The 11773-nt window shown below is 44.9% G+C and overlaps 1 protein-coding gene across 3 annotated transcripts in view; it reads left to right on the forward strand.

Moving 5' to 3' along the window:
• CBX5 (chromobox 5) overlaps nucleotides 1-9240 on the forward strand; it is a 34470-nt gene extending 25230 nt beyond the window's left edge. For all 3 annotated transcript variants that reach the window (XM_061126442.1, XM_061126453.1, XM_061126462.1), the window contains one exon: nucleotides 849-9240. In XM_061126442.1, the coding sequence (XP_060982425.1) occupies nucleotides 849-999 (151 nt within the window). In that variant the 3' untranslated portion in view covers nucleotides 1000-9240. The remainder of the gene's footprint in view (nucleotides 1-848) is intronic.
• Nucleotides 9241-11773: the final 2533 nt, after the last annotated feature.

Genomic DNA, 11773 nt, shown 5'->3' on the forward strand with positions numbered 1-11773 from the left:
CTTTTTCCACCATAATCCAGATTTGGGTAGCTGCTCTAAGCTGTGTGTTTTCCCCCTCCTCTTCCTACCCATAATGCTTACCTCCATGAGTTCAGCATCTCCGTTTTCTAGAAAAGGAGTTAGGTGGAGGGGGAAAAAAAGGAGTTAGTTGTCTTTTCCCACATCTCAGTGGAATTTTAATTAAAAAAAATTTTTTTTTCTTGATTTGGAATCCTGGTTAAGGAACTTGCTAGATTTTTGTTGTTTTTGTTACGCTGGATAGTAAAGCAAGTGTAACTTGGGTAATTGAAATTTGCAGCTAATTACTGCATTTCATTTTAGTGACTAGGTTTTACATTCTTTGCTTAAATTTCTATTTTCTTATTGTTCCAACCTACAGTTCTGACCAAACGGATGAGTGTTTAAAAAGTCAAGAGATGAGGAGGGTTAGGACCCTTTCATGATTCAGATGATCCAGAAACTGGATTGAGCAATTTATGCGTAATCAATAGGACTGAATGTAGCTTTGATTGTGTGTTCACTCACATGCTCATACACACAAATAAAACTTATGAGAGCAGAATTTATATAGTAGTTTAATTTTCAGCCTTTTAATTAAACCCGCTATGTGTTCCATCTATTCTAGCTGAAGACTTCTGTTTCTTCCTGATGTAGTAGTTAAATGATGTTTACTAACAATTTGATTCACTGACTTAAATTTCTCCTTGAAATCATGGAGCCGTTAGGATCCTTTTCCCTTTGATGGAGAGGAAATCAAGTCAGCTAATTCATAATTCAGTAATACAAACCAGTGTTTGGACAGACTCTCATTCTTCCTCTCTTCTAAGTCTCATATTCTTTCTCTCCAGGAAAGACACAGATGAAGCAGACCTGGTTCTTGCAAAAGAAGCTAATGTTAAATGTCCACAAATTGTGATAGCATTTTATGAAGAGAGACTGACGTGGCATGCGTATCCTGAGGATGCGGAAAACAAAGAGAAAGAAACAGCAAAGAGCTAAAGGAGGGGGTGGTCTCTGTCATTTCTCTTTGTACATAATACATTCAGCTCCCTGCCTCCTCTCCTTTCTACCCATCCCCTTCTATCCTAAACACATCCATAAAAAATGTGCTTATCACTGTGCTCCACAGGAGAAATGTTGGTATTGGTTCTCTTGTAACATAACTGATGGTCTGATTCATGATAAGTGTCTCTCTGTGAAGACCAGGCATTTACATACTGTGTGTAATTCCCAGCATTTTTTCCTTTGCCCTACTCTCTTCCTTCTGCTCCCCTGTGACCTCAAGATGAATTTTAACTTTTTAATCACCTTAGAGTCTTGATTTTTTCAGGGTTGGTTGCTTTTTAGGTGGGGGATTTTGTTATAATGATGTTGAATTTTGGTTTCTTGCTTTGGCTCTTAGAACATGTTGATGACCAGCTAGCCTTTGTTTTGAGATGTTGGGATGGAAAAGATGTTGCCCGTCTTTTTAAAAAGCCAATAGCAACTGCCTACCTGTTGGGGCTTTCCCAACCTCATTCAGCTCTACCCAGGAGAATACAGGGTTCCTGATGTGGTCTTCTGGGCCGCCCTGTGTCGTTCATCCTCACCATCCTCCCAGAAGAGTGGCATCCTTTAGAAGGCTTGAAATTTTACATTCAGATTTGTCAAGGCACTCCTTCTACCCCCAGGACTTTTGGCCTTATTTCTTAGCAATCCCTGATTCAGCTTCTGCAAATTGGTGAAGTCTGTTAGACAAGATTATTAACTGGAAATTTGTAGCTATTAGTACATGAGGATGATGGGGTAGGATACAGTTGTCTTTACTATCACGTTTGGCATGTATGTGTTACTTCCTTCCATCTCTCCCATTTGGATTATATATTTACGTAGGTGTGAGTGACTGCCTGGTGCTTGTGCCAAGGTGCTAGGCACCCTCCAACCCTGCCAATTTTTGTGGCCTCCCAAAGCAGTCGTGTTACCAAAGAGGCTTCAGACTTCTCAGTGGACCCCACTTTCCCCTCCACGCCATTATTTTCAGTGGGGAATTCTTGGAGGGGATCCACTGGCCACAGTATCAATTTTAAATATTCATAGCATTTATAATCATAGATTCCTTGCTTTGTTGACTTCTGGATTTGCCACCAAGAGTCCCCAAAGTGTTACTGCCCTTCCATTTTTCCACCCTAAAACTCTTAGTTGGATCTTTTTTTTTTTTTTTTTTTTAGTTTCTGTGGAAGACTATCAACCTCTGAGAATGACAGGCCCCAGCATTAGCATGTTGACACAGCCTCTCCCCAACTCAGCAAAGTATTTCTTTTTTGGCTTCTTCCTGCTTTGCCATTATGTTGAGAGGTTGTTTTTCTGATTATTGCCTTCAGCCTTTGTTCCCCAAGAAACACCCTACTTCTCTTTTCCCTTTTTTTCTTGTAGTTAAAGGGGGCTAGAGAATCAAGACTAAAAGTAAGGAAATAGCAGGGTTTTGAGCATCCTTGTCCCAGCCTGAAGCTGAGGAAATAAGAATAAATGTTTGGAATAGCCTTAACTCTAGAGTTCACCAGCCATTGAGGTTGTTTTTGTGGTTGCTTTTGATTTTTAAAACATATAGCTGTCTGGCCAGGAGCATTCAACCATCTCTAGATTTTTCAGAGTAATGAGGGGAATGGAGAGATTGATCCAGTTCACAGATGAGCCAAATAATATGCAAATCATATACCCATTCATAGCATTTGTTAACATTGCTTCCCTGCTCAGCTGCTGATTGAATTCTGTGTGCTTGTATAAATTATGTCAAAGATTATACTGCACAGTTGAGAAGACAGCTGTTGCTGCAGTGACATGACAGACTAGAACAATGAAGCTTTTGGTTTTAGCCATCCAGGAAAATCCTTCTGAATGGTAATGTGATTGGGTGAGAACTCATAACCCACACCTCAAATGGGTAGGAGTTTGATCTCCATCTTCCTTAACTAAAGGAATTAGAGGCCTAGATCAAGCGCTGGATAATTGACAGCTGTTAGTACTTAATCTGATGGGCATCTGAAAGAAAGGATGGTCAGAAAAGAGGTTTTTCATGCAAGTAACTAAGGATATCAATTAGGATGTGCTAGAACAGGACAAGAGTAGGCCAGAGCTGCTGAGGAGACCATCCGGGTCCCTTAATCTGCAGGTGGAGAAAATGACAGCTCATCCATGTAGCTAGTATGTGTCTCCCAGGAGGAGTGGGCATGTAAACAGTACAGTGGCCACGTTTTTAGAGTGCAAATCTAGGCCGTGGACAAAAAAAACACAGCCGAATTATTTGGTACTGAGATTGGTCTTGAGAAACCTGGGACACGTGGTTGCCAGGGTTATGGGTAATGTTTAAGACATTCATCAAAATCTGATTTCTTTCAACAAAAAACCCCCAGTATTGTCTTCTATTCATCACTGCTTTAATACTTTAGTTTTCACTCCATTCATCTTTTTCTGTCCACAGTTATTGAAATCAAGGTCTTATACTGTGTGCTGCCCAAACAACTTGTTCTCTCCCTGCCTATCCACAGCCAGTTCTGTAGGAATAGCGGGAGCCAGCCGCCAGGACTCATCTCAGCCCTTCAGGAGAAAGGAAACTAGACGCCTGCCCATGCCTCCAGCATTTGATTGTGTCGAGTAGCTGTCCAGGCTCTTGGAGAATTGCAGCCTGAACAGAAACCTGCTTTCATTGGGCTTTCTCCTCTCAGAACAGTTAGTAGCCCTGGGCTAAGCACTCTTAAATACTTAGGTCTCAGGGGCTCAAAGTCTGTTTTTCCTGTGTTAGTCCTCTTTCAAAACATCTTCCTAATGCTGAAGTTTCTTCTTGTAATCAGCATTCAAGGATTTCTCCTTCCACAGAATGTGGCAGAGCTGTGAGCAGCAGAGTCTACCAAGTCAGCATGGCTGCTTCTCTGAGCCCCGGGCTGGACAGAAGCCCTCACGTTAAGATTAGCTGTTAGAGAATGTCAGCCCTGATGGAAGCACCCTTTTTTAACCTGGAGAGGGCCATATCATTTTTCCTTCTGCAGTCCAGTTTTCCTCTGCTCAAGGGAGCATTTGGATCTGTGGTGTTCTAACACTAGAAAGTTTAGATGGTTCTTGGCAGTCCCTCAGCCATATATCTGTACTACTTTTTATTGTTGAAGAAAAGCTGGTCTTGTTCTTGGGCAGTTTTCAATTATTCTTAACTCTTTGTTCCTGTGCTGTAGCCTCCCTGCAGTTCAATTTCCTTATCTTTAGGCCAAATCCTGGGGCTTGGGGGAAGGTGCTTGTGATTTTCATCTTGTCATTTGGTTGGATCTATTTTTAGCCCAGCTTACCTAAGGTGCACAGGGGTTGGAGGGATCCATGTTTGGGCCAGCGAGTGATTGTCTTTGCCCTTAGGGTTTGAATTCTGGGGCCTAAAATAAGATCATGGTGACACAAGAACCTCAGGAAGGGTTATGTCATTGGATTTGAGATGTGGAAATGGTTTCTTACAAACAAGGTCAAAGAAAAAGCTCATTTAGCACCCATAACTCCATCCTTTTGGTTTAGGTTTTTAGAGTGAAGGTTAAGAGTGCTGAGATGTGTACTATTGTAATTAGACCACCAAGCAAGCATACCTGTCAGGGCAGAGAGAGGAAAGGTCTGAACCCAGTGTATTTATTCATTTTGGCTCTACCACTAATCATAAAAGTTACGTTTTTCAAAAACAGGGGTGTTACCTGGCTTGCCCCTAAAAGCATATGCTCAGAATTGGGCCCCCCACCCGCCCAGTTAGTCACTGGATTTGTATTGAGCTGTCCAGTTCCCATCACATTAGTGTACATCAGCATTTACTTCATTCAATGGACAGTTTTTTGTCCCTGGGGATGCGAAGTTCAAAAAGATGCAGTCCCTGACCTCAATTTTCATACTGCTGCATAGTGTAATAAATGTTATAAATGGGCACCTGTTTTATATTTGGGGGCAGAGACCACTGGTTGGTGTAGTTTGTGGTTCTAGAGTAGTAGGGTGATGGTTAGGTTCATGTGTAGAAAAGATCTGTGACCTTGGATGAACCAAGGTAACTGGCCATAGATGAACTGCAAGGGTTTGTTTTAGCCCAGAAAGTAAAGATAACAGGTTTAGTTAGAAATGCTACTCCTGAGAGAGAACAACAGGTTAAGTGGGGGTTGACAACCCCTGGCTTTGGTCCCTAGGTTCTTTGCCGAAGTATTTAACAGTATAGTTAATCCTTACGTGTGGAAAGCATCACCTGTGTTGCAGAGCCAGTTTTGTGTTGTTACTTCATCATAGATTCTGTAAAATGTATTCCTTGCTGATCAAGAGTTGCTCACACCCTTTTCAGTTTCTCATCCTTTTTGAAGGAATTAACATGAGGCTGATTTGGAGCTTAAAACAGGGACATACTTTCCAATGACAAAAGATGTGCTGAAAAGAAGGCTTGGGCCCATCTGGTGACACCTGGGCCTCTGTTCTGGACAGTGTAGTTTTATTTCATGCTGCAAGATGGTGATTTCTAAGCAGATACTTTTGTCAGTTATGCGGAAGCCTCCCAGAAATACATGTGACTTGGAGTTTTGGACTTAATCTGTCTGGGAAGATCCAGGGTGAGGCCGAGCCATGCTAAGAAAGCCATGTTAAGAAACAGTCTGACCTTAAGCAATGTCCTAGTTCTGACCATGTGACCACAGGAAAAATGATACTTTTCTCTGCCTGCATAATTGAGAGTTGGATAATTGAAAGTTGACTTAAAGGTGAAGGTTCTTTGGATAGCTTCATAAAAATTCTAGTTTTTTTTTTTTGCTTGTGCTGAATTTCTTGAATTTTAAACTACCTCATCTAGTCTTTTTAGAGCTTCTTCAGTTTGTTGTTGCCACTTTAACATCGTGCTTTACTCTGACTGTTTTCTCAGATAGAATATTTCCTCTTTGTTGAGAGCATGTTTTCTAGCCTTCTGTTCTGATCCTCATTTCACCTAACATCTCATGTTGCTCCTCTGTCAGAGAAATGTTTTAAGATAGTTTAAAATCCTGGTTCATTGGAATAAAGTGATCCTCCTGCTATTTGTCTCTGAGGTCAGTAAGAGAAGGAGTTAAAACAAGGTGGTAGGGGAGGGGACAGACCCTGCACTGGAGGCAGCCAACAAGGGAAGAGCCATTAATTAAGACAATTTCAAAGTCAACTGATTGTGATCATTAATGTCACAATAGATCAAAACCTAATTATCACATCCTAGGTAAGAGCCATCAGTATTAATCAGAAAATCTAATAGGAAACTATTATCAAGAAATTAGGCCAAATTGAATGCAATGAACTTTTTATCTTGTCATTCTCTCTCCTCTCCTTTTTCTCTTTTTCTTTTTTAATTTGGTGATGTCCCCTGGCATTGATGAGTGTGACCCTCACAGTTGACCCAGGCCCCAATGGCCAGTTTGTCATGCTTTTTGAGAAATTCTAATGCAGACTGACCCTGAACTGTCACTGCTGCTTTAATCAGTCTTGAACTTTCTCATCACCTGGACTTACCCAGTGTGATCAGCAGTCAATGAAAAAAGGTTTTTATTTAGGTCTTGAAGTGGTTGGTCCTTCCTGGAACTAGAGTCTCTCTGGTGAACGTGATACTGTGTGTGTTAACTCACTGTTTGAGCTTCTGATGTACGTAGGATCCTGTTGCTTTGGCTACTGCAAGTGGGTATGGAGGAAAGGAGGTGCTTCCTGCCTGGAGATTCTTCAAAAAGACTTTAGAAGATGTCAAGTGTCATCATATCACGGCACTTTTAAAGGTTCAAGTCAGTGTTTTGCAGTTTCCAGTAGCTTACAAGTTGATTCTAAACCAGGACTGGCTGTGGGTTTAGTTTAGTTTATCCCCTAGTTTTAGGATAACAGTCAGTGATTTCTACCAGAATCCAGTATAAATCCAAAGGGGGTGGGGATATGTTTTTCTTTTCCCTTTTGTTAAAGATTTAGGCCTCTGGCAGGAGGTAGGAATATTACTAGAGTCTCTGACTAGTTAATAGACATCACTTCATACCACTTCGTACCCTCTCCCTAAATGGAAATATAAGTGTCACCATCTGTCTCTTTCATCTTGAACTGATGTGAAGATACCACAACTCCTGAGGTTGAGCTGAGGCAGAAAGGGTGGAAAGCTGCCACCCCTGGGTGTCATGGGGGAAGGACGAGTGGCAGCAGCTGGTTGGTGCCAAGGTTCCCAGGGGAGCCTGTAGAGAAAGTTGCCACTGCCGTTGCTGGCCTTTCCCCACCAGCATGGAGCTCAGAGCACTCCCCACTGCCACTGAAGAAGTGGTTCTTGGTGTTCTGCTTGAGCATGGTCTTGCTTCATTCTGAATTTCAGGATTTGGGTTACTCAGTATAGAACTTTGAGAAGTCAGTGTGACTTAGTCCTTCATGTCTTATGATAAACTGAGTATTTCTTTATAAAAGAATTTGTGCCCTTAATGTTTGAAGTGTAACTTTATTTTCAAAACACCCATTAATGCATGACTTTCAGAAGTAGTTTGTTTCTTCTCCAAGACTCCTTGTGTTATGCTGGATAAATAATAGGCCATCAGTTAATACTTGAGGGTTGATTGAGTTCATCTGGTTTGCAGAGTGAGCTGTGCCTACCGACTTCTTTTGCTCTCAAGTGCACTCTGAGAAAAAAAATGCTCCAGGGTGTGGAACAAGAATTGAGTGGATGTTGACTGTGTGCCAAGCTCCTCCACTGATTCACAATGGCTGACCTTGGGCAAGTCACTCCTTTCAATGCCTCAGTTCCCCATCTGTCAAATGGGGGTAATAATTCTGACCTACCTCACAGGGGTGTCGTGAGGCATTGTAAATCACAGTTGACAGAATACTTAAGGGTCCTCCATGGAGGATGCCTTGAGCCGAAGTCTAGGTTTTGTCCTCACTGAGTTGTCCCAAGGCTGGAACTACTTAGTGACCTCGGCAAGTTCTCTGCCCCCCACCCCTCATCAAAGCTGCTAGTTCAGATGTTGACAGTGTTTTCATGAATGAGTCTTCATAGTCCAGACTTAGGATGACGGGGCACGGCACTCAGTTTTTCTGTCTTGCATCCACAAAAAGAAGCTTGTTTGAGACCTGAGAGCATTGGATTAAGGAGTTGGCTGCTGCTGCTTGTTTCTCTGCAGGTTGGGAGTTAAGGCTTGGAACATACTGGAGCTGTCTCAGGTGCGAAGTACACACCGTGGGCGTGCTTTCTGTTCTCACTCCCTGAACTGATCCCAGGACATCTGGGTCACCACCTCTTCTAGACATCTGTCCTCCAGCCTCCGCCTCCCCGTAGGAACCAGCTGGTTCAGTAAACATAACTGCTTCCTCCATCCCCCACCAAACAAAGAGCCACAGTAGAAGTTTTTTTTTTTTTCCTAGAGACATGATTAACACTCAGAATTGGGCATTGATACTCCTGAGAGCTTCATCCAGTTCACTGTTTTCAGCATCTGTCATCTCTGTCAGTGTCCACAGTCTGAACCTGACTGACCTTTTTTCCTTCTGGTTTGGGAAAACTTTCGGATACTATCTGCCCAGGTGTGGGCTCAAGAGCCTTACTCTCCATCTCAGTCTCGGGGCTCAGCCGGCTCCTCTTCTTCCCAACAGGGCTCTTTCTCTCCCTCTCCTTGGCCCTAGATGTGTAACCCACGAAAAAGCACAAGGTCCTGGCCCCTTGCTGCAGTCACATTCCAGTTCTTGGTGTTTTGTGAACTCCTCTGTTCACCGCGCCGGCAGCACCAGGCGGTTCTGGGGAGGCCTGGAGGGTGGAGAGAGCACCGCCTGCCATCCTGCCAAGTAGTCAGGAGCTGATTTGCCCGCAGCCCACAGGCCTTCCCACCCCTTCCCACAGGATGGGCTCCGAGAGACTTCAGGAGCTGGGTTTCTTTAAGCACTCAGTACCATCCTGAGCAGCAAAACAAATCACACTTTGTAGCCAGATTTCTGAATGGAAAAATGGGAAATTGAATTCTCTATGGACCTTTTTGATTTGTGGGGGAGTTTTGGTTGTGTTTCTTGGTTATATTTCAGCCAAACATGTCTGCTTTTGATTTTTTTTTTTTTTAGGATAAGTGATATATATATATGTTCGCCTTTTAAATGTAAATGTTTCAAAGTAGGCAATTTACGTGTTTCCACACCTGACATCTGATGCAGACCTCATTCTCTCCCCCCTTCCGCCCACCCCCTTTCCCTCTTTTCATACTCTTGTATTGGTTCTAATAAATGGTTGCTTTTCAAGTATGGATCCTGAGTGGTGGTTTGAAGATGTGGGTCTTACCCTCCTTCCTTAATTTGGTCTCAAACGTCAGCCAGTAGCAGCACATGGATTTCTGAAAGAGCTAGGAGAAAAGGGCTTTTTTCTAAGCATTCTTGGTCTCTGACTTTCTGCAAACAACCACAGGGTGGCGGGAGCCTGTGGGAAAGAGAAAGCATACCCTGTTCCTTCCTTCCCTTAACCCCTTCAGATTCCATGCCTTCCTTCTGAGTAGAGCTCCTGTCTGCTCCAAATGACTGGAAGAATAAACATTAACCTTTAGGGACCCCTAGAAAAGTCAGCTCCTAGTTCCTGAATTTGTGGAAAACCACCTGGACAAACAGGCTTGAAAATCCCAATACATGTGAGTTTATAAATATGATCTTTTTGATTTGCTTCACAAATACCAAAGGAATTGAGCACCCAATGATTGTGGGGCATGGTGGAGGGTGAGGGGCAATTGGAAGTTGGATTAGAAAGGAAACAGATAATTAAGCATTTGCTGGGTAATGGAAGCCTGTCGCAGTTCTGAATCTCAGGAACATGGGCAGAACCTCAGGGGCGAGAAGTGAAGACAGAGGGATGCCAGAACCCAGACATCCTCCCACTGAGAGGCGCCTCCTCTCCTTTTCCACCATCTCTTATCTGCAATTCTCCCTCTTGTTTTCCCTTCTTGCTGCTGAGTTATAGGGTCTCCCCAGTCTAATCTCGTAAAGTCTTATGAAGACATCTGTAGGTTGGCTGGTTTAATGGTCCATGACCTCATAAACATGGGACAGGAGAGCCATTTGGTCCACTTCAGAGCCAGACCCTTCTGGACATTATTTATTTCCTACCTCTGAAGCTGGGGACTGCTTGCCCCCTTCCCTTTCCATCTCTTGCTAGTTCTCTCACCATCACGCCACTTTATTTCTGCCTTGGGCCCGTCAGAAAGCACGACTCCGGAGTTTTGACACTCGCTCCCACTCCTAAACAGCCGTGTCTGGGTTTTGTTTCCCTCCGGTGTGTCGGGGTATGCCCGCCCGGCACTCAGCGAAGCTCTCCGCCGCTCATCACTCTTCTCCCGGGAACCCTGGCCCTCAGCGTGCCGGATGAGGCTTCCGCCGGCCGGCCAGGCACGCCTCCCCCTTTGTCTCCACTGAAGGGCTGCGGAGCTCGCAAAATCAATGCAGCCCCGACAGCCTGGGGAAGATGGAGAGCCGCCGCGTGGGAGTCTGTGCTTAGCTGGATGACTTGAGTGCATAGCTTGAAATCGCCCTGTTAAGAGCAAGCAGCACCCCCCCCCCCCCCCCCCCCGGCAGCCTCCCGCTTTTGGAAGGAAGTGAGAGGGGGGCCCCAGAGCCCCCGTGCTGGGAGCCGCTGGTGTGTGCAGAACGCAGCCCGCTACAGCCTGTGGATAGGCCAAGAGGCTATCCAGGCCTGGCGTGTGACCTGTGGTGGTGGGTGGAGGACAGATAAGGCAAAGCCTGGCCAACTGGTGTGTGAGCATGCCACGTGGGCACAGTATGGAGGGTAAAGTGGGAGGGAGAACCCACATAGACTCGCCTGCATAAAGTTGTGAACCTGGTGAAGACACGAATGCAAGGTTGTTTCCTCCTCCCAGGGTTCGCCTGCTCCCCCAGCCCCCCAGCTGTAACATCTTGCTTTCCAGGTGCCAGTTCCCTCCTCTCGCAGCTTCTGTCTTTATTTGTGCCTCGGTGTTTTTTATGGTTTCTCCCTTTTGTCTACTCCATCGTGTGTGTTTTTCTCTTTCTTTGTCTTTTTTTTTTTTCTTCTCATTTCTGGTCTCTACCCGCCATGTTCTCTCCACCCCCTTCAAAATCCATAAGCAGCCTCAATTTGGACATTTAATTTCAACCCCATCAAATTATTATCTTTCTTGCAACAACCTGGGACTCTTTATGAGCTCTTTCTACCCCACGCCACTGCTGGAAACAGGTGCATCTCTTTCTCTGTATAATGTGGTGCCCCCCACTCCCTCCCACCCCCCAGACTGGGAGAGGCGATGCCGGCTCAGCGGCCTCATGCCTCCTCTCAGCAAAGCCTTGTGCGATCATTTGGTTATGAGCCAAGGAGAGAGAAAGAGCTGCTGAGAATTGAGCTTGCTGATAAATATGGGGGCTGCTGAGATGAAAAGGTTTGGGGTTATTATTGCACCCTTTCTTCTCTCCCCCTCCACCCCTTCCTCCTGCTGCTGCTCTCTTCTGGGGAAGGAAGCTGGTGAGGAGCGGAGGCACTGGCCACAGCTGCTGCAGCTTATGAAATTCTGCTTCTCCATCTGCAGCAAGGGTGGGGGCGGGGCAGATGAGCTCTGCCAGGAGAGGTGGGGGACAGGGATGCTGAACCCCCTGTCTGGGCTGTGCAGGAATGTCATGGACCACTCCTGCTACTTCCAAGACCATGAGGCACCTCTTCTCGAAGCCTGTTTCCGCCTTACTTCTCAGCCCCGACTGTAACCTGCTGCTGCTTTCCATTTCAACCCTCCCGACAAGAACCGGGAGAGTCAGCTCCCAGAGACCT

Source organism: Dama dama, chromosome 3, assembly GCF_033118175.1.
Source record: "Dama dama isolate Ldn47 chromosome 3, ASM3311817v1, whole genome shotgun sequence".
NCBI lineage: Eukaryota > Metazoa > Chordata > Mammalia > Artiodactyla > Cervidae > Dama > Dama dama.